At 42.0% G+C, this 20329-nt stretch overlaps 1 protein-coding gene across 1 annotated transcript in view; it reads right to left on the bottom strand.

The window, feature by feature from the left end:
- Positions 1-3599: 3599 nt before the first annotated feature.
- ASB16 (ankyrin repeat and SOCS box containing 16) overlaps positions 3600-20329 on the bottom strand; it is a 116350-nt gene continuing 99620 nt past the window's right edge. Inside the window, exon 5 of the mRNA XM_069237864.1 lies at positions 3600-3815. Coding sequence (XP_069093965.1) covers positions 3774-3815 — 42 coding nt within the window. The 3' untranslated portion in view covers positions 3600-3773. The remainder of the gene's footprint in view (positions 3816-20329) is intronic.

Here is a 20329-nt window from a genome sequence, read left to right as displayed (position 1 = left end):
AAGTTCAAATGAGAGATTCGGTGAAAGCTAACTGGTCAGCAACAGTCTTGTACGATGAAAAGACAGGGTGGAGTGTCATGGAAAAGGTCGCAAGGCCAGCTGACGGAATGTGAGGCTACCATTCTGGGGTTAAAAAACAGGGAGTTATGGATTTTAAAGCCAGTGGGGCACATCTGCAGCTTCAATTATCTCATCAGACTCTGGAAGAAATGGAAAAAGTACCACAAGCGTGAGATTGTTATAAAGGATTTGGCTCAGGTTTAAGAAAATACATGTACAATACTAGTGGGAGAAGAGGTTGCCACTAACATCAGCCTTTCATGGGGCTGGCTGAGAACTGACAAGGCTCTTGAAAAATAGCCAGTGAACTCAGGTTGCAAAGTGTAGCTTTGAAGCCTATGCCGAAATGACTGATGAAGATACAACAAAGCATTACTCACAAAATGACCAAAATTGTCATTGATTTTTTGACATTACACTACAGAAAGAATGATTTCCAGTTACAAAAAAGTGTAAGGATTGTGTGAAAGGATTATTGAGAAATGTAAAAATGTACAGGTGAGTCCCAACACACTGAAATGTCTGATGGGGCTGCTAAATGCTGTCTTGGTGGTGAAATGATATAGGGAACTTGACAATGTATTGGCAACCAGACAGCAAGAATCATTATACATATTTTATTTTTTGTAATAATATTTTTGTTGCCACACAGAAATGTCAATGGATCTAGGCCATGCCCAATTCAATATGACCCTCTTTAATATACGGTTCTCTGGCATTACAGTTTTTATCTAATGAGTTATTCTCTCATACTCTTTCTGGTGTACTACATTGTCATATCATATTTATTGCCATATTCTCCGAGTAGGATCCATAGTGTCAGTAATAGTAAAATACAGATGAATGCCATCTTACTTATCTCAATTTTTGTCACGTTCACTTCTTCTTTACAATTACTTTTATGACTCATTGCTGCAACATAAAAATAAATGAACAAATCATAAATATTGAAACCTGTTAATGATTGATGAAGTATTCGCTGGCAATTCCTTTAGTCGAATGAACCCCCTTTTTTCCCTAAAGTATTTCGTTTTGCCATGTGAAGTGCAAAGGTCATCTCAAAAAATTTCGGTCATGTTGAGGGTAGTAAAGGGTTAACTATAACTTTCTTCCAATTATGTCAAGACCGACTCAGAAAATGGGTTTCATTTTGGACCTGGTATATCACTCAGATTCAATGGGAATTAAAAAATTAAAATACAATGCACTTTGGCCATAACCTGATGCACCCAACATGGTATTAATTTTTGCAATCCCCCCTCACTCTCTGCACAAATGTCTAAGGATCCATGTTTAATCCCCTAAAGGAAATTAGGGACTTGAATTAGAAGACTTGGTGTAACTATCCTAGGGGTGTTTAACCCCATGTTGTGTCTATTCTGCTATATCTGTGAATAGAAAATAATTTATTGGAACAAGACTGCTAAAGGTAGGGAATTTCCCTGTTATTGTACGGTCCTTCAAGCTATATCCCCAGACATGTGAGGGATACACAGAATTTCGTCCAACTCCCCTCACCCCGTCCCCCCAGGTGTCATGCTTCATCATCGGCCACACCTCATTCCCCAAAGAACCATACAATGGTGATTGAGCTCTTCACAGTGATGAGGAGCAGTTTATGGAATGGTGGATGAAGGTGGAAGCAGGATCTAGACTTAGTAAAAATCCCTGTATCTAATCCCAAGTTTTTTTTCGTTTATTGAGGGTAGATCTAAGGGATGTTTAAAAACTAAACTGTCGCCTGGGATTAGTTAGTATTGCTGCATATGTGGGTTCAACATGTCTCTGGCTATGAACTGGCCCTCAAGTGGGTCCCAGGCTTTCATCAGGACACCAGTACTAAACAGTGACCCTCCAGAGGGTTCACTGATAAATCATAGGTGCAACAGAGAGGTAATACCTTGGACAAATGTGTGACTATAAGGATTCCCCCATGAACCACTCAATGGGGCCCTTGAGTAATAGAGGCAATGGACTCATAAGGCACATGATTCCAGGGTAAGCTGGTGTACATTACCATACTAACTGGTATTGAGTGCTTGGTGATGCATGAATTTCAATGAACTGAAAGGCTGCAGGGGCATTACAGAGGCAAAATAGCATCACTAAATATTCAGATAAACCAAACTTAGTACAGAAAGCAGTCTTCCATTTGTCCCCCTCTCTAACTCGTGCCAAATGATAAGCTCCTCTAAGTTCGATTAACACAGTAGCATTTTTTTCTTCATCCAATAAGAACGAAATAAGAGGTCAGGTATCTATCTTTTATTGTCACATGTTTGAGAGCTCTATCATCAATGCAAGTTCATAGCTCTCCTATCTTCTTTAAGACAAAAAAACAGAGGAGAAGAAACTGGGGAACGAGAGGGATGAATAAACTCAATCTCAAGAAGTACATCCAGATATTTGCAGATACCTATTTTCTTTTTCGGTAAGAGTGTTGATCCTGCTGCATGGCAATTGGGCCTCTGTTTGTAGGTCTTTTCTACAATCATAAGGTTTATGTGGGGGAAACACAAAAGCCTTTTGTTGTCAAAACATTCAAAATCCTCAATGTTCTTTGGGAACCATTACACTCAACATCTCTAATGCACCTACAGATTGTTGTACAAGTCCAAAAAGGGCTCTTTTACAATATTATTGACAATATGAAGATGGATAAGTAAGAGAACATTTCACCCAATCCACAATAGGGTTGTGTTGATACAGTCACACTAGTCCTAGAATGATCAGGAATTGCGGAGCAGTTATAAAATCAAAGTTTGTTAGTTCGTAATGTCCATTTTTTATAGAGACTCTTAAGTGGGACTGTACAAAATTTCACAGGACCAGACAATATTTCTCTTCCATCAGTTGTACTAATACTCTCTACGATGGATCTCGATACAACAGAAATAACTAATCTGCGAGGAAATTCAACATCTCTAGAGTTGCCTGTAGCCCCAGAGTCTATCAAAATGTTGATTGTTACCTTGGAATTGGGTTCCCATTCTAAACTCACTGGAATGTGAAAATGCTTAATTGGATATTATCCATTGGTGTTACCTAAATCAAAGACTTTCATGCAAACAGAAACCGGCAATTTGGTCTCCTCAGTTTTCAGGTTTATGTGTTTCCTGATGACTTGGGAGAAGAGAGTGGTGCTATAACTCCATCTTTAGGTATATTGCGACAATCTTTTACAAAGTGACCTGCTTTTCCACAATATATACATAATCCCTTGTCTCTTTGTCGTTGCCATTCTTTGGAGGATAGGGGGCCATGAAGACCTTCTATTTGCATTGGTTCAAACTCAGCCACTAATTTATTTTTTGCCCATTTTTCTCTGGGGACTAATAATCTTGATTCACTTCTTTATTTATCTGACTTTCTTTCATCTGATCTATTGCCTAATGGCACCCCCAAATCAAGTAATTAATCACAATCCTCGAGTGGCTCCACTACTTGGGCTAATAATGAAAAATTTCCTAGCTATCGTAACGGAAAGTTTCAATTCTATTAAGGACTCGGAGGCGAGGATTATGCCTTGCTTTCTTCACTTTAATAAATGAGCAGCCAAGTAATTAATACAAACTACAAATCCCATGAACAGTTGGGAAAATGAGTACAGTAATAACCAATAAACAGTAAGAATTTTGTCCAATCAACAGAAGGTAGTCCATAACATAGTCCCTTGTTTGTGTTCAGTCTTCCTCTTTCGAAGCGCGAGCCAGTCAAGGACGATCATGAAGCCTCTTGTTTTGTCGTATCAGATCCTATGAACAATAAAATAGATTAAGGAAAAAACGTTCATTCTGAAAACTATTTAATTTTATTAAATTAATACAGTTTTTTTTTTTAAAATGCATTGTAAGTATGAGAAACATGAAATATAAGAGAGAGTTTACTTACTAAATACGGGGTGGGTCCACCTAAACTTTGTAGTATTATAAAGGTGATCAGGGTGGGATAATCCTCGCCTCCGAGTCCTTAATAGAATTGAAACTTTCCGTTACGATAGCTAGGAAATTTTTCATTCTATGTCAGGACCGGAGGCGAGGATTATGCTAGTTTAAAGCTCATCGACAACCAGCTGTGCTATGTTCAGAACGGGTTTGAAGTAAAACCTTTTGAAGGTAGAATCTGACGACCAGTCAGCTGCATTAATGATGTCTTCCAGACGAGCACCTAAATGGAATGCTTTGGAGGCCATAGCCCCACGAGCAGAATGTGCACCAAAGAGGGAAAGATCAATGCCCGCTTCATGCATGACCCAACGAACCCAGCGAACAATAGTAGGAGAAGAAACAGTTCTATGAGTTTTACGTAATGAGATAAGGAGTTGATCTTCACCAGGAGGACGGAGTTCGGAGGACATGTCCTCGTATGCTTTAAGGCATTGAACCACACATAATTTTGGAGCGTCAGGAAAAGCCGGATAGGATATAACTCTGGTATTAGTTTTTGTGCGTCTTCCTACTGTAAACGAAACCCCTGAAGGAGAAAAGGATCTATGGGAAACGTCGAGAGCACGAACATCAGAGACCCTTCTGCAAGAAACGAGACAAAGTAACATGGCTAGTTTAGCCGACAGCTCCTTTCTGGAAAGATAGTGATTATGTTGGCAAGATAGGAAGAGATTCAGAACTTGATTAACGTCCCAGAGGAAAGAATAACGGGGTTCCGGAGGTAAAGAAAGTCTTATACCCCGAAGAAGACGACACACCAGTTTATGTTCGCCGACAGGGAGACCATCAACTCCTACGTGTCCAGCTGAAATCGCGGATCGATAAGTATTAATAGAACGATAAGCTAGACCTTTGGAAGCAAGGTCAGCAAGGAAGTTCAGGATATGAACTATATTTGTCTCCACGGGATTAAAACCCCTTCGCAAACACCAACGGGACCATCTTCCCCACGCAGATCTGTAGCGTTTACAAGTGCTGGGAGCCCATGCCTTGGATAATAATTCCTCAGCCTGTTGCGAAAGTCCTGACACCGACCAGCGACCCCGGAAATCCGCCACGCCATCAAGGTTAGAGAACCTTCGAGGACCATCTGATGAGGGGCACCATTCGGACTGAGAAGAAGCGAGGGAAACAGGGGGAGTCGGATTGGAAAATCCCAGGAAAGTTCCAGAACCGGAAACCACACTTGAGACCTCCAGATTGGAGTTATGATCGCAATGGATGCCGATTGACGACGTACCTGTGCGGATGTTCGAGTAATCATCGCAAAGGGAGGGAAAGCATAAGCTTTCTCCTGACTCCAATCTTGTAGAAATGCATCCGTAGCTGTCGCCAAAGGGTCTGGCCTCCAGCTGAAGAATCTGGGAATCTGGTGATCCAACCTCGAAGCAAAGAGGTCGATCGAGAACGGTCCCCAAGGATGGGACAGAGAGGAAAAAACTTCCGGATGGAGCTTCCATAGACTGGAATCCTTGAGATGTCGAGAATGAAAGTCCGCAATCTGATTCTGGCTTCCCGGAAGATACTGTGCTGTCACAGAAACCTGATGGTCCAGGCAATACTGCCAAAAACTGGACGCCAGATTGGAAAGCGTTTCGGAACGAGAGCCACCTAGATGATTGATATACCGGACCGCCGAAATATTGTCCATCTTCAAGAGGACGTTCGACTTGATAGAATCCTTGGTCCAGCATTTTACTGCAAATGAGCCGGCTAGCAATTCGAGACAATTTATATGTAAGTTCTGTTCCTGTAGTGACCACGTCCCTCCGGTAGAAAAATTGCCACATCGAGCACCCCAGCCTACTCTGCTGGCGTCCGACTCTATAACCAAATCTGAAGCCGAGCCGAAAATAGCTCTGCCGTTCCAGGCTTCCATATGTGAAAGCCACCAGCGAATTTCTTCTACCGCTTCTTGTGAAAGAATCACTTTTTGGGAATACGAAAGGCATTTGCGCAGGTGAGCTGCCTTGAGTCGTTGAAGAGCGCGGTAATGCAGTGGACCCGGGAAAATTGCCTGAATAGAAGAGGAGAGAAGTCCTATGAGGCGGGCAATCTGGCGTAGAGAGACTTTGTGTTTGACCAAGGTACGGCGAAGTTCGTGACGTATTTTTGTCATCTTGCGTGAGGGAAGACTTAAAGTCGCGGATACCGAATCGATAGTGAAACCTAGAAAAACCAGTTTCTGAGAAGGGATTAAAAGAGACTTGGTCTCGTTTATGATGAACCCTAGGTTTTGCAGCAAGTTGACGGTTGTCTGTAGATGCGTTGAAAGTTGTTTGGGGCACTGGGCGAGAAGTAAAATATCGTTGAGGTAAACAATTAACCGAATTCCCTGAGCCCTGAGGTGTTCCACCACCGGTTTGAGGACCTTGGTGAAACACCACGGGGCTGAGGAAAGACCGAATGGAAGGGTAGTGAATTCGAAGGTTTGATCTCCCCAGAAAAACTGAAGAAAACGTCTGTGGGGTGGATAGACCGGAATAGTAAGGTAGGCGTCTTTTAAATCGAGACGAGCCATCCAATCTAGGGGGCGTAAAACGTCTCGAAGAAGGTGGATTCCTTCCATTTTGAAGTGGCGATATACCAGCCACTCGTTGAACTCTTTTAGATTGATGACTGGTCGGCGACCGCCATCCGTCTTGTCCACTAAAAAGATGTTGCTTATGAAACCCCTCGGATGTAGGGTTGTTGGGCAAATGGCTTGTTTGCGTAGTAAATCCGAAATTTCGGTGTCTACTAAAAGGGAGTCCTGCGAAGAGAACACCAGGGGTTTTGGGAGTGAAACCTGTGTGGGAGTTCCTACAAATTCTATATGGAAACCTTGAATAGTTTGTAGGACCCATGCATCTTGTGTAATTTGATTCCATTCGTGGATAAAATTCGCCAAACGACCCCCTACTTTTAGAAGGGAAGAAGGGAGAACACTTACCGTAAGAGGTCGTTGCTGAAGATCCTCTGCCACCACGATGCCTGAAACGTCTGGCTCTTGTCGGGTAGAAGTTGGCAAATCGATTGTGATCTTGGAACTGATTCTGCCTGGAGCCTTGCCCCCTGAAGGAGTTGGTTGATTGTGGGCGGCCGGACGAGTGGCCCCTTCCTCGACCGGCCCCATGGAAAATCCGGGTGGGAAAAACCTTTTTCATTGAAGAGTGTGCCTTGTCCAGGGACGTGAAAGTATTAACAAACTTCCCTAACTCCTTTATGAAAGGTTCACCAAACAAACCTCCTTGCGCTATCGGACCTGCTTCAGAATCAGCCAGATCCCCTAGTTTGGGATCCACTTTAATTAATAAAGAACGTCTGCGTTCGGTGGAAAGAGCGCAGTTAGCATTTCCCAAAAAAATAATAGCGCGTTGTGCCCAACCTGAGAGAATCTCAGGAGAAATTATAGCATCAGAGGATTTAGCATTTTCTGCCATGTCTAAAATCTTTGTCAAGGGTCCTAAGACATCCAGAAGTTTGTCTTGACATGCTCTCCAGGACCTATCAATTCCTTTCTTAGGGTCTTTTATAAATTTCTGCAGAAAGGTAGACATCTTGGGGTCTAAATCTGGAGTGATGGCTACCTTGTCCGCCAAAGATGGTCGTGGACACTCTGCTCGAAGGCAATTACGAGAATCCTTCTCCAACGGCTTTCTTATACGTAACGCAACATAAGCTGCCACCTTGTCAGATGGCGCCCATTCAGACGATCTAGGATGGATAATATCATCGGGATCCAACATGTCTGAGATTTGAGGAGCAGATTGCGATCCAGAAGGAAGCCAAGATCTGGATGGACTGGCGTCCGCTTCCTGATCCCCCGACGAATCACTGTGAGGGAGAGTTGGTGACTGAGGTCTTGAGGAGACTAGAGGAAAAGAAGAATCTGAGAGAGTACTCAGAGAATTTCTAACTCTATCGAAGAGGTCCACATCAAACCCTGAGTCACGAGGACGCTTAGCTGGAGGCACGTCTGCAAAGGTATCATTAGATGCAGGGGGGGCGGAAGGAATAACAGGAGGGGATGAGAATTTTGCGCATTCGCGCGCTATCTGTTGCGATAGTCTGTCCTCAAGGGGACCAATTGCTTCCGAGACGGCCCTATAAATGGATGCGTCCACAGCATCAAAGAATTCCTCCTCCTCGTTAGGATCCATATCCATTTTAGAAAAATATATAGGAACAATAAAGAACAATAATATTAAACAATAAAATAGTTTCAGAAGTTCCTTCTTTCTTCTTTTTTTCTTTTTTTTTTTTTAATTAGTATATATTTATATATATACCTATATCTGTATACAACTGGGCGTCAGTTGATAAAGAAAGAGTGTCTGAGCACTCAAGTTCAAGAGGCTAAAGCCAGGGACAACTACACCCCAGTGCACCAAAAATGAATAAAAGGGGTTAATAGCAACCTTCGTTGCTTGCCTGGGAGAATGTCCCAAAAAAAGGCTGTTTAATAATAACCCAAAGGGTTAAGTATGAAGAAAAAATATATATAATGGAATACTGACCCCTGTAAAAGGAGCGTCAAAGCCTTTCTTTTTCTGTTCCCTTTTTTAGTAATTACTGACCCAGCAGGGCGTCGCTCTCCAGGCAGAAGAAATGTGTTTAATTTGGCTGAAAAAACGAACGAGCGCGTCGAGGAAAAACACCTCGCTGCGCTCTGAGAAGAGAAATACGTGTGTCTAGTTCAGCGCGTCTCTCTGTTCGTTGCCACGGTTACCTTCCCGACAAGCGCCCTCTGACGGTTGCTGGGAAGGTATGTGCACCACAACAAAAAGACGCTCGCGAAGGGGCGAAAAACGCTCCCGCGAGGCAGTGAATATTAAATAAATAGCATACATACAAAATACAACGAAAATGAGCATAAGCATACAAATAAATGTAAAAAGTACAGAGAGCAGGAAAAAAATGACTTATCTCGGCTGCGAGCAGCGAAGAAAGAGGAAGACTGAACACAAACAAGGGACTATGTTATGGACTACCTTCTGTTGATTGGACAAAATTCTTACTGTATATTGGTTATTACTGTACTCATTTTCCCAACGGTTCATGGGATTTGTAGTTTGTATTAATTACTTGGCTGCTCATTTATTAAAGTGAAGAAAGCAAGGCATAATCCTCGCCTCCGGTCCTGACATAGAATTTCTTTCATTTAGCTTTCAAGCCTCTGTAAAACCGAGGTGCTCTTTTTACCTTAGGTCAACCAAACTCTGCTACCAGTCAATAACAGGTGGTCAAGTAAGTGATTAGATCTTTACTGCCTTGCTTTTGATTTAACAACTTTGTGCATAAAAGTATGTCTTTCAAATAACTTTCACATTTCTAATTTGAATTTGTTATCATCACAAAACATAGGATCATTTCTCTCCACAAAAGGTATAGACCATGTGGTTGAGGTTCCCCCAAATATGAAAACACAAACTCCACCTTTGATTGATAATCTGGGAAACAATTAGGTTTGCACATAAAGTGTAACCGGCACTGGTTAAGAAATTTACCAAATTTAGATGACTCCCCAAATAAACGCTTAGGTGGAGCCAACCGAACATTTTGGGAAATGACTTCTAGCACTACTGACTCACTGATACATCCCTACCAGAGACTCCCTTTTCTAGTTCTAACCCTTGCGACTCAGTGTAACAAAAGAGGGAGGCTTTAACAACTGTTTTTAGTTCCCTTCTCAGCAGACAATTTTTAAGGTTGTGCACTTGAATCAACAGTGCCCCTCTGTAATTTGTCTAATCGCCATGTTCATGTCTGAGTTTCACTTTGAGATTGCTGAACTGCCTGTCTCAGGACCCTAGTCTCACTTTGTAATGCTACAAGTACTGCAATGACTTCAGACAATGATGGGTTTTGGGACTCCATGTTGCTTGGACAAGAATAGTATTAAAAATACACATGATATAGCTCCCAAAAGTACCTTATGATAATAATAAGTAACTTACGTCTTACCAGGATTGGTGAAAGTTTGCTGCTGGTGATTATTTTCATACTTTTGTCTTTGCAGAACAAGCTGCGCAAAATCAGATGAACCAGGAGAAATTAGCTGCTTCTAGCCACCTTCAAAATTGAGATAATTTTAAAGACACAAAATGGACGCCCAGGACTAAACGAGGAATCAGGAAAAAATAAACAAGCTTCCCATGAACGGTGGAACACCCTGCTGATTTCTTATTGCAGGTGATAGATGCAGACTTCTGAGCGTGCTCTTTATCCTGTACCTGAGGAGCCCATAATGCACCAACCGAAACATTCAAGAAGGTGGGGCCAACGTGCGAGGCCGAGGAGCGCTAGAGTGCGTTCTCAGACTCCCAGCAACACACGCTGGCAGGCACGTCAGCTGCAGTGAACACCTGATACTGGATCATTGGGTAGTAGGCGCTACAAACATCCTGCAAGAGAATAGTTCTACGAATATAAACAGGAGTACTTTTACAAGTATTGGTAAAGTCAAAAGGTCTCACCTTTGGGACCTACTGGCTTTGTCCATGACTTTTTGATGATGCTATTCAGTATGGGGAATCAAGGCATTGCCCGCTGTGGAATTGTACTGGGCATACAATTCTGTACTGTTAAAATGTTCATGCCTGAAGAAATCACACCACCTTTTTCCAGGAGTACACCTGGAAACCTGAAACTGGCACAATATTAAAAGCATATGCCTGGAAAGTTTTGTTCATTGGAAGGAAGCGCTAGAGTATGTTTTAATGGAGTAGTATTTCATATTTTCACACTTTTATTTGTAAATCAGGCCCTATATTTCCCATCCTAGATTTCAAGTTGACAAACTAATAACTTCAGGCGTATTAGTCCAATGTGTTCAGTTGAAGTAAAGGGAGATTACAACTCCCAGAATGCAATATTTCTTTAAATGATAGTTCATGAATATAAACATGGTATCCTATTAGGAACAATGTGCCTAACATATATGGTAATGCATCTAAGGTTGGTTCATGGGGAGTAGGGTACAAAGCATGGCAAATTTTCACAATAGACATGTGGTCACTTTACATACACTGAATCTGATTGGAACAGCCAGACACAAACCAATACTGGACAACCTACAAACAAGCCAAATGTGAGCTGTGTTGAAGGATCAATAGATACTTTTACTGAAGAGGCAATCTGGCACCTTCCAAAAAACACTGTCTCTGGCACAGTGCAGGGGCTCTATGGTAGCATGGGTGCACATGTGCACATATCCCAACATTCAGGATGATTCCAGGATGGTGTAACTTTTTCCATAAAGTTATTTTTTTTCAGAACTCCTGCGAGCCATGTGAGCCACCACATGTTTGAAAGAGTCAAATGTGGGAAAGTAGAATATTACTTGTATCTACTTGGTTACTGCAGGTTTTCAGCACAATATTTTGTTTCCCAAAACATGCGTACAGTTGTGTAACTCCATGAAAAAAACTTTGCACATGTGTATTTTTCAGAATTGTGTTGTGGTCGTCAGTATTCAAGTTAGTTTTAAAAAGAGTGTGAACTGTAGATCTGTTGTATGTATGTTCTGGGCTGTGACATCTAGCGATGATAGCATTCTGCATTACTGAGATCCTGCTAGTGAAATCTTGATTTACTGTAGGCTTGGCTGGAGAGCTGTGGCTAGTCAACTCAAGCTCTGAAGTAGGTTCTGACTAGTGCGATCTAGGTCTGTTGTAGGTCCTATTCAATGAGAGTTAGCTTTGCAGCTCAGCTGAAGGTTCTGGAAAGCTCATACGTGTTATATTAATAAAAAACTGAGCCTCCCTTTAGGGGTTGTAGACTGTAAAGATATATTACCAGGTCAGTTAAGCATTACTCTATACAGTTACCAGTTAAATAAATCAAACTATTATTTTTACAAAAAATGCAATTGTTATTAGTATAGTTAATGGAGTGTGAGGGAAATGGAGATGTGACCTGTTTCTGATTAAACATATATATTTTTTTCTTTTTTTGTAGCTAGGTAGAGCGATCCAGGTTCTCGCATATTTATATCCTTTTAAGCAAGTAAGTGAAGGCATAACATTAGATACAAAACAATGGAGAAAGAATGAATACCTTACTACACAAAAACAATAATTAGAAGCTTTTTCCTGTTTCTAAGTGCACTGCAGAATGCAGCACACTTAGAAAGAGAAAAAAAGAAGGAGAAATAAAGATATCTGGGGATGCCTCATCATACATGGGTGGATGCGTAGAACAACCACCCTCCACCTGTGCACAGCCTTCCCGGTGCAGAGTAATACAAGGCAGCAACTTGCAATGCTTTATGTTACTCTAGGTTTAATCTGGAGAGTAGGGCCATGCAAGGTGGTTTAGCAAATCTCAATGAAGCCCTTGTGCTGGCTTGCGCCGACTTGTCTAACGTACTGGCAATGCAAGAGTTTCGTAAATCTGCCCCTAAATGTTCAATTCTAAAAGAGTTTGCTTACTCGCTTACCTCTTCATCCTCTGAAGGTCTGCAAAAAGAGTAAGGAGTGACTTAGGTAACACTAATCGACCAATTGTTTAATAAAAAAATCCAGTCATTCATGTTTAGAACAGTCAAAAATACTGTTTTGTTATTTAGATTTTTTTAAACTGACAACCAGATAAATAACTCCTCTCTGGATATATGTAATAGTGGGGGATGAGTAAGCCTGTCACATTTTTTTCTGTTGCCGTCACAGAGCGCAAGTAATGAATAGGGGCCCGATCACAGGTGACCTCATTAAAATCGTACAAAGTTGTAATTGTGTGGGGTCCACAAATTAGCATGTGCACAATTTGTACTCTTTGTATCTAGAGGACCTTAGAATGGAGAGTACCTTGTGAACAACTCTTGTTATTACCCCTTTCGTATGTGCCCAGAACAGCAGGTGTGCAATATTTGCGCAAGATTTCACCAACTGCAAATGATGTCGGCAATAAACCACAATGCACGCAACTGGCATAATACCATTTTGGGTTCACACGGGAGTTTGCGCTCAAAGTCTCGATCGTGATGACCCGCTGTGACACTCTGCAAACGTTTGTAAAAAAATGAACCCTTTCACGCAGAAGTTTTTTCGAAAAACAATTTTAACATAAATTGTTACTTTTGGAAGCCATCAGAAAACCACCAGCACGGCCTATCCTTCATTTCTAAAAAATTATTGAAATATTTCCAGGTAACCTTCTTAGCAATGTGTTTGATACTGGAATGCAGACATGCGAAAGCTTCACAAACAAGTATAGGCAAAACCAATAAGTCTTGCCTTTCAAACCTGTTGGCTTTGTCAATGGCCTTTAGCCATACTGTAACAGCATCTTTTATGCACATATTTACAAAATGAGGCGGCTGCTTTTTTTCTTTTTATTTGCCTTTCCGAGGTCGGTTGGTATGGTACGGTATGGTATGGCCTGTTGTATACTGTGGTATGGTATTCTATGTCAGGACTGGAGGCTTCTAATACGTTTCTCTTTCCATGCTTTATTTTTCTCAGCAGCCAATAAAAGGAAAAGTTTATTAAACAGTACACTTCCCAAGAAACCCTATCAGTCACACGACCAACCACACTGACTGTAGAACGCTTCTTATTTCTTTTCTGCTCCACAACCAGTTAAGTACATCTCCTGTACTAATAGATAATGGATGTTCTTGATTTGCCCTCAATGTTTATATTGATGTGGCTTGTTGATGTGTCATGTTTTATTGTACACGTAATCTTTCTGATCTGAAATATTTTAATTGCATTGCGTATGTGTAGACTGCGCGCACCAGCACCTGTCTGGATTGATGCGTGGATTATTGTAGAGTTACTATCCTGTGTTAGCATAACCCTTCAGGACCGTTTTTCCCTGTATTAGCATTTCCCGTCAGGAGCAGTTTTTCCCTCCGAGCGGGGCGGCACGGTGCAATCATCTCTGATGATTAAGTGGGTTTCAGGGAGCCAGTACGACGGGGCCCTCAGCCGTACAGTCCCTTTTCTATTACCACCTGCAGGAATACAGTGTGCACGCGTGAAGCAGCTTTCAGCCATAGAGGGTCTTTTTGCACGTGAGGCTAGACACGTTCCTTTTTAGGCATCAATTCCTGCAGAACCGAGCTCCCAGCCACGCCTTGTCGAGACTGAGTTACACAGGGTTGTAAACTCTGCAGAAGCTCTGCTTAGAGTGTTTTGCCCAGGCCCTTCCTCCACTATGTAACTCAATTCATAAAGCTTTATTCGGCACATATAAATGACCATAAAAGCATGAACAAAGAAGAGAAAAAAAAGACAACAGTACATATTTACAAAGACATTGCAATTAAAACTTACAGTTATTAATTATAGTTAATGGCTCATTGAGTAATACATATGGTCATTCATAGATATATAAAATGAATAATAAAATACATTAAAAACTCATACTTTTCCTGGAATTGATGCACTGATTTAAAAAGGTGGCAGTATAAAAACAAATATCTGCCGATTGCAGATTAAAAATTAAAGCCATGGCATGTTTAACTGTACGTGTTCCGTATTTAACAAACAGAGGTTTCAAAAATACTATACGAAAACATGTATACAGTTTACAGAACAGCAGAAGGTGCACAGTGCTCTGTGTAGATACATTATCGCACCTACATGGCCCAATCGGGTGTTTCTTAATGTTTGGATGGGCTACTAAACAATGTGCCATCCCAAATCTTAGTCTGGTTAGCACAAATTTATGTGAATTCCTAGTCCTTAGGTAGGATGGAAAACCCTCCATTAGATTGTATCTATTATAAAAAATGACGGAGGACAATGATCCGGCTATAGTTGCTCGTTTCCTTTCTGCATAAGTTAGAAATATACTTTTCATTTCTGATTTGGAGATCGTGGTTGCTGCACTAGGATTATTTAAAATATTCAGATTAAAAATGTCTGAAAAACAGACAACAACATATTTAACCCAGGGAATATCTCGATATTTATCCAAACGTAGGCAATCCTCAACAATAGTTCTGTTAAGTAGCTTCTCATCGGCAAGCCAAAAAGACCGCCAGATCATCAATGGTTTAAGTGATATCAGATCAGTTAAATAATTAATGGCTAATTCGCGATGGCTTAATTCAGTTGAGGCAGAGATGGGCAAAAACAGGAGCTTTTTTAAAAACATATTTTCCTCCAACTGTAAGTTGTAGGTACAGCTATAACCCCATACTCCTGCCCCATACAGAGCAATAGTCACACATCTAGCTTGGTAAATCTTGAGCATATCCCTGGTTCGACGATCCCCAACTTTTGCAGCAAATCTATAAATACCATAAGCATTTTTTGCCATTTTATTCCGGATGTTATTAAATTCATTGTTTCATTTCCTGTCGTTAGAGAAGGTAATACCTAGATAACAAAATTTATCCACCTGTTGCACCTTTTCGCCGTCTATAAAGAAGGCATTTAACGTTTTGGCTTTAGCTCCGCAGGTCATGGTATGCGTTTTTCCCTTATTAATTACTAGTTTTCTATCTTTAATAAAGGAGGAAAAACTATCCATTAGTCGTTGTAATCCGACAGGTGTTCGAGAGAGTAAAACAGCGTCGTCGGCATATAGTAACACCGGCACCGGAACACCGTTGATCTGAGGAGCATCAGCATTAACCTTTTTTAATATATCATCAATTCCATTAATAAATAAAATAAATAAGAGAGGTGCCAAAACACAACCCTGTCTAATTCCTCGTGTAACACAGATTTTTGGAGTACATTCTCCTCTGGTTCCAAAACGTACGTTGGTTTTCAATTTCTCGTATAACTTAGCGAGGAAAAAGATTATGCCTTCTGGGGCTCCTAAATTTAACAGAGTTGGCCATAAAATGGAATGATCTACCATATCGAATGCGCTGCTCAGATCAGCAAAACAAAGATACAGGGAACCGGGTTTCGCTTCAGTATACTTCCCGATCAGTAGATCAAGATTGATACACTGGTCGAGCGTACCTCGTCCCTTCCTGAAACCATACTGGCTGTCAGCCAGTATGCTATCCTGCTCAGCCCATTCCTCTAATCTTACTAACATCACTCTACTCATAACCTTGACTGAAGAGTCAAGGAGAGAGATCGGGCGGTAATTCTTAGCATCAGATCTACTTCCCTTTTTATGAATTGGCACAATGATTGATTCACCCCAAGTTACAGGGGCCTCGGCACACACGGCAACATTAAAAACAATGGTTAAAAGGGGGCCCCAGACATCTGGCGCAGCTTTATAAACGTCTATAGGTACCCCGTCCGGGCCCTGAGCTTTCCCTCCTTTGCTAGCCCGTATACCATATTTGACCTCACTAACGGATATATCCAAAGGCAGAGTAGGCCACTTATTGGGACTAGGATCATTGTCTTTATCAGAGTCAAAAATGCTGGAGAAATGTGCAATCCAACCCTCGCTAGAAACATTAGAAGTCAACTGTGGTGTTTTTTCATCCCTTAAAAAAGGCGAGTTGACCGTGGCCCAAAATAATGTACAATTTGATAATTCAGCAGCTTGGTTGAGGGAATCCCAAGCCTGTTGCTGCAGTTCACCCTTCCTCTGTTTAAGCGCACATTTATATTCCATTCTTAATTTATTTACCAGTTTATTGTCCCTGGGCCTCGCTGCTAAAGCCTGCTTGAGGCCAGTTAGTGCGGAAGTGCAAAGGTGATTAAACCATCTCGGTCTGTTCCTACTTTGCCTACTATTGCGACTGGTAAACTTGGCATCAATAGCTTTATTAATTTGGTTAAAACAATATAAAACCCTCTAAGAGTCAGAACTATTTTTTAAAATAGAAGCAATGTCCAGCAGGCTCTCATTAATTATGGAGCTAGTTAAATCATCGGCTCTTTCACCAATCCATCTTAGCCTTACACCGTTAGTCCTATGTGGTTCTACATTAGAAATAATAATTCCCACATCCACCGAACTACCGGCCCAAAGGGTAGTGTCCAGAATAATACGGTTGTGGTCACTTAAGGTAGTTACTTCAATTCTTGGTGGATCACAGTAAGAACTAATATTAGAAGATGTGATCACATGGTCAATGACCGAGCTGGTGTGCCAATTTTTAAAAGTGGGAATGGGTAAACCATTAACATCTTTACAGCACTCCACTATTTCCAGGTCATAGCAGCCCATGAACTTATGCAGTGCTTCCCCATAACTATTATGTCCAAAATGCGGGACATCCCAGCCGGCACTGTTAGTAACCCCACAAACCCTTTGTGTAGACAAATCGCACAAAGTAGTATTGAAATCCCCTACCCAAATGAAGTCAAATACAACATTCTGTTCCGGACATAGATTTTCGACAGCGCCGGCTAAGTCTGTTACTACTTTGACCCGGGTAACATCAAAAATGTTATTATAATAGTTAATCAATAAAACATTATGGTCTTTGTCATCCACAAGCCAGAGGATCTGCACAAGGTCCCCTACAGGTATATACTTTTTAACCACAATAGGACGACAGATCGTTACAAGTATAAGGAGACCGCCTTTCGCTCTACCTATACCACCTCCCAACGCCGGTAAATTGTAAGAAACGAATCCCTCATAGTTAACTTCATCTTTACACCATGTTTCTTGAAGACATAAAATGTCATGGGCATTAACAAACGTTAACCATCCCGGATCCCTCTCCTTCGATTTCAGCCCTGCCACATTCCAACAAACAATAGTAATAGTATCCTTACCCCTAACACAATTACTATCAGGCACCATACCATTGTTTCGTCCCCAATTCACATTCTGGTTTGAATTGCTTATGTCCCCACAATCGGGCGGTGCCCTTATATCCACCGCCAATTCAATTTCTGTGTTGTTGGGCATCTCTTGGGCCATGGTATTATCTATACCGATATCCACACAGGGAATAATAATCACCTGGGGTAAGAGCTGCCCTCCCTCATTAAGTCAATCATTTGCATCCAGAGAACTTAGGGGTTGAAACCGGTTTTGCATTGAAATATCAGGGTATAGCCTGTGTGTAGCAGGGCATAATCTACTTCCTCTACTCCCATAAGGGGCATTATTATGATGGCTGTAAAAAAAAGCAAGCGAGCGGGCACACACATTATTATCAGTAATTGGTAATGAGGCAGCTCTTAATAATACAGTGGCAGCATGTTGAGGGTGTTTAAAGTTTATAATGACACAGTCACCACTAAAACTTTTCTTAGAGCTCCCTATCCAATTTACCCTTCTGGTAGTCAGAACTTGATCTGAGAGTTCAGTTGGGAATCCACAATGCCTGTGCATCCAGGAAACGGTTTTATTTTTTAAAGACTCGTGGGTTTCCTGATGATTCCCCTTTGCAACAGGGGGAACATTAACTAAAACTACCACATATGGTGCGCAGTCAGGAGGGAGATTAATGGCGCGCCTTCGCCTTACCTCAGTCCAATCCTCTTTTCTATCAGGTATTAAAACAACCTGGCTATCATTACAGGCTAAGGACTGTACTGTCGGGTAGTTCTGTACAACACTCCTACTAATATCTAAACCTGTAACATCACCGGGAGGAGCAACCTGAGTATCATGATTGCTTATTGTTATTGGGGCTGACACACTATCTGCTTCCACCAGTGTTTTTTTGAGGAGATCGCCTAATCTATTGACTTCCGCGGTTAGCTGATCAATTTTTACCATAAGAGGTTTGACAATACCCTTAATCTTTAAGTCAATAATACTTACTAAGTTTTTTGTTTTTTCTGCATCTAGTTTAACGTCGTCGATATTTGCCGTATTATCCTCATCCTTATCTGGATTCTTGAGGGGGCTAACTAATCTTTTTTTTGCGGGCCAAGCACCCCCACGTTTAGTCTGGGTCTTTCTACATGCTCTAACCACTCTGGGTAGTGGGGTGGGTGGATGTTGGACTATGGGATCAGTAGAAACCTCTAGATCGGCTAAGGTAGAAGTATTCTGCATAATCATTTCCCTATCAGGAACACCGGAATTAGTGCAGACACTACTACTGTCATCCAGAGCCAATGGAGCAGGTGAAAGTTGCACGCTAGATAATGGGGGGGGGCTGCTAAGCCCTAGGGATTGTCTCCTCTCGCAGTTAATTTTACTAACAATCTTCACTAAATAAGTATCCAATGTCTGGGGTATAGAGGGGACTTTTTGCTTTGACATGCTTAACAGTCACAAATTATCACTTTAAAATCGAATAAGGCTTTTCCAAATTACACACGAATAATAAGATAATAAGGGCTGCTTGAAAACAAAATGTGATATACACAACCTACATACAGTCCCAAAAAAAAAAACACTTAATGAACTCTCACAGTGTACAGATATACAGGTCACAAAGGTCAGCAGCCTGTATAAACCAGAACCTCGTCACAAACTGTCCGCCCTTTATCCGGGCTTCGTCCTGGGCGCAGCTGTAGGCTACCTGCAATATAGGGAGTCAACAACCAATAAGCAATAAGCAGATGGACGTACACGGCTGAGACTCCCCATGCGCTCCCCATGCGCTCCTGGGAGCTGTAGTCCCGTGCAGCGCCTCACCAGCTCCTTCCCAGCAGTCTCCAACAATCGCACCCCCTCCAGGGACTACGGCGACACAGATATCGAGATGCCTCCAAAGCGCTCTGTCCTTTGCCGCCCACCTCAGCTGCTTCCTCACTCTATGCGGCTGTCTCAACAGTACACAGACACCGACAGAGCCCGCTCTCGACGGCACACAAACACCGACTGAGCCCGCCGCACAGACACCGAAAGAGCCTGGTCTCGGCAGTGTACAAACACCGACAGTGCCCCTTGCTCTGCTCCGTCTCTGCTCCGTCTTTGCCTCCACACCTCGTCACTGTCTCGCCTCCCCTGCTCGGAACCCGCGATCCTCGCAGCCGGCGGCGCGGAAACAACTTGTTGGTCTTCTGAATGAAAGCCAGACAGAAAAGGACAGACCAGCCCCGCAGCTCTAGGCTGGTTTTGCGTGCTGGGGCAAAGCTCCCTCGTTCACGTATGCGAAGAATTTTAATTAATTCCAATCCTTTTACCCCTTATCTACTTTATTCTATTTATTCCTGTGACCTTACTCCAGGCAGACCAGTTTTCTATTGCAAAAGTTAGTGATCCACCAGGATCTAGGGCGGTACTGGGTGCGTTTTTTTCCTGTTACACGCTCTGGGTGAAAAACAGCTCAGTCCAAAAACAGTCCACAAACCTCAGGCACCCATTCTGTAGTACTGCATACCGGCTGTGGCACAGCACGCAAAGGGCTAAACAAGGTAGAACCGAGTGAGGGAAGGCAGAGCTGGGCCCAAAAGAAAAAAAAAAAAGATACAGAGAATAGAAAAAGAATGGGCCCAGTAATGAACAACAGTATCTAAAAGTCAAATAACAAGCTCTCTTTGGGCCCCAAC

This window comes from Pleurodeles waltl, chromosome 6 (genome assembly GCF_031143425.1).
Source record: "Pleurodeles waltl isolate 20211129_DDA chromosome 6, aPleWal1.hap1.20221129, whole genome shotgun sequence".
In the NCBI taxonomy this organism is placed as follows: Eukaryota; Metazoa; Chordata; class Amphibia; order Caudata; family Salamandridae; genus Pleurodeles; species Pleurodeles waltl.
The sequence above is the reverse complement of the archived record's forward strand: the minus strand, read 5'-3'. Positions and strand labels throughout refer to the sequence as shown.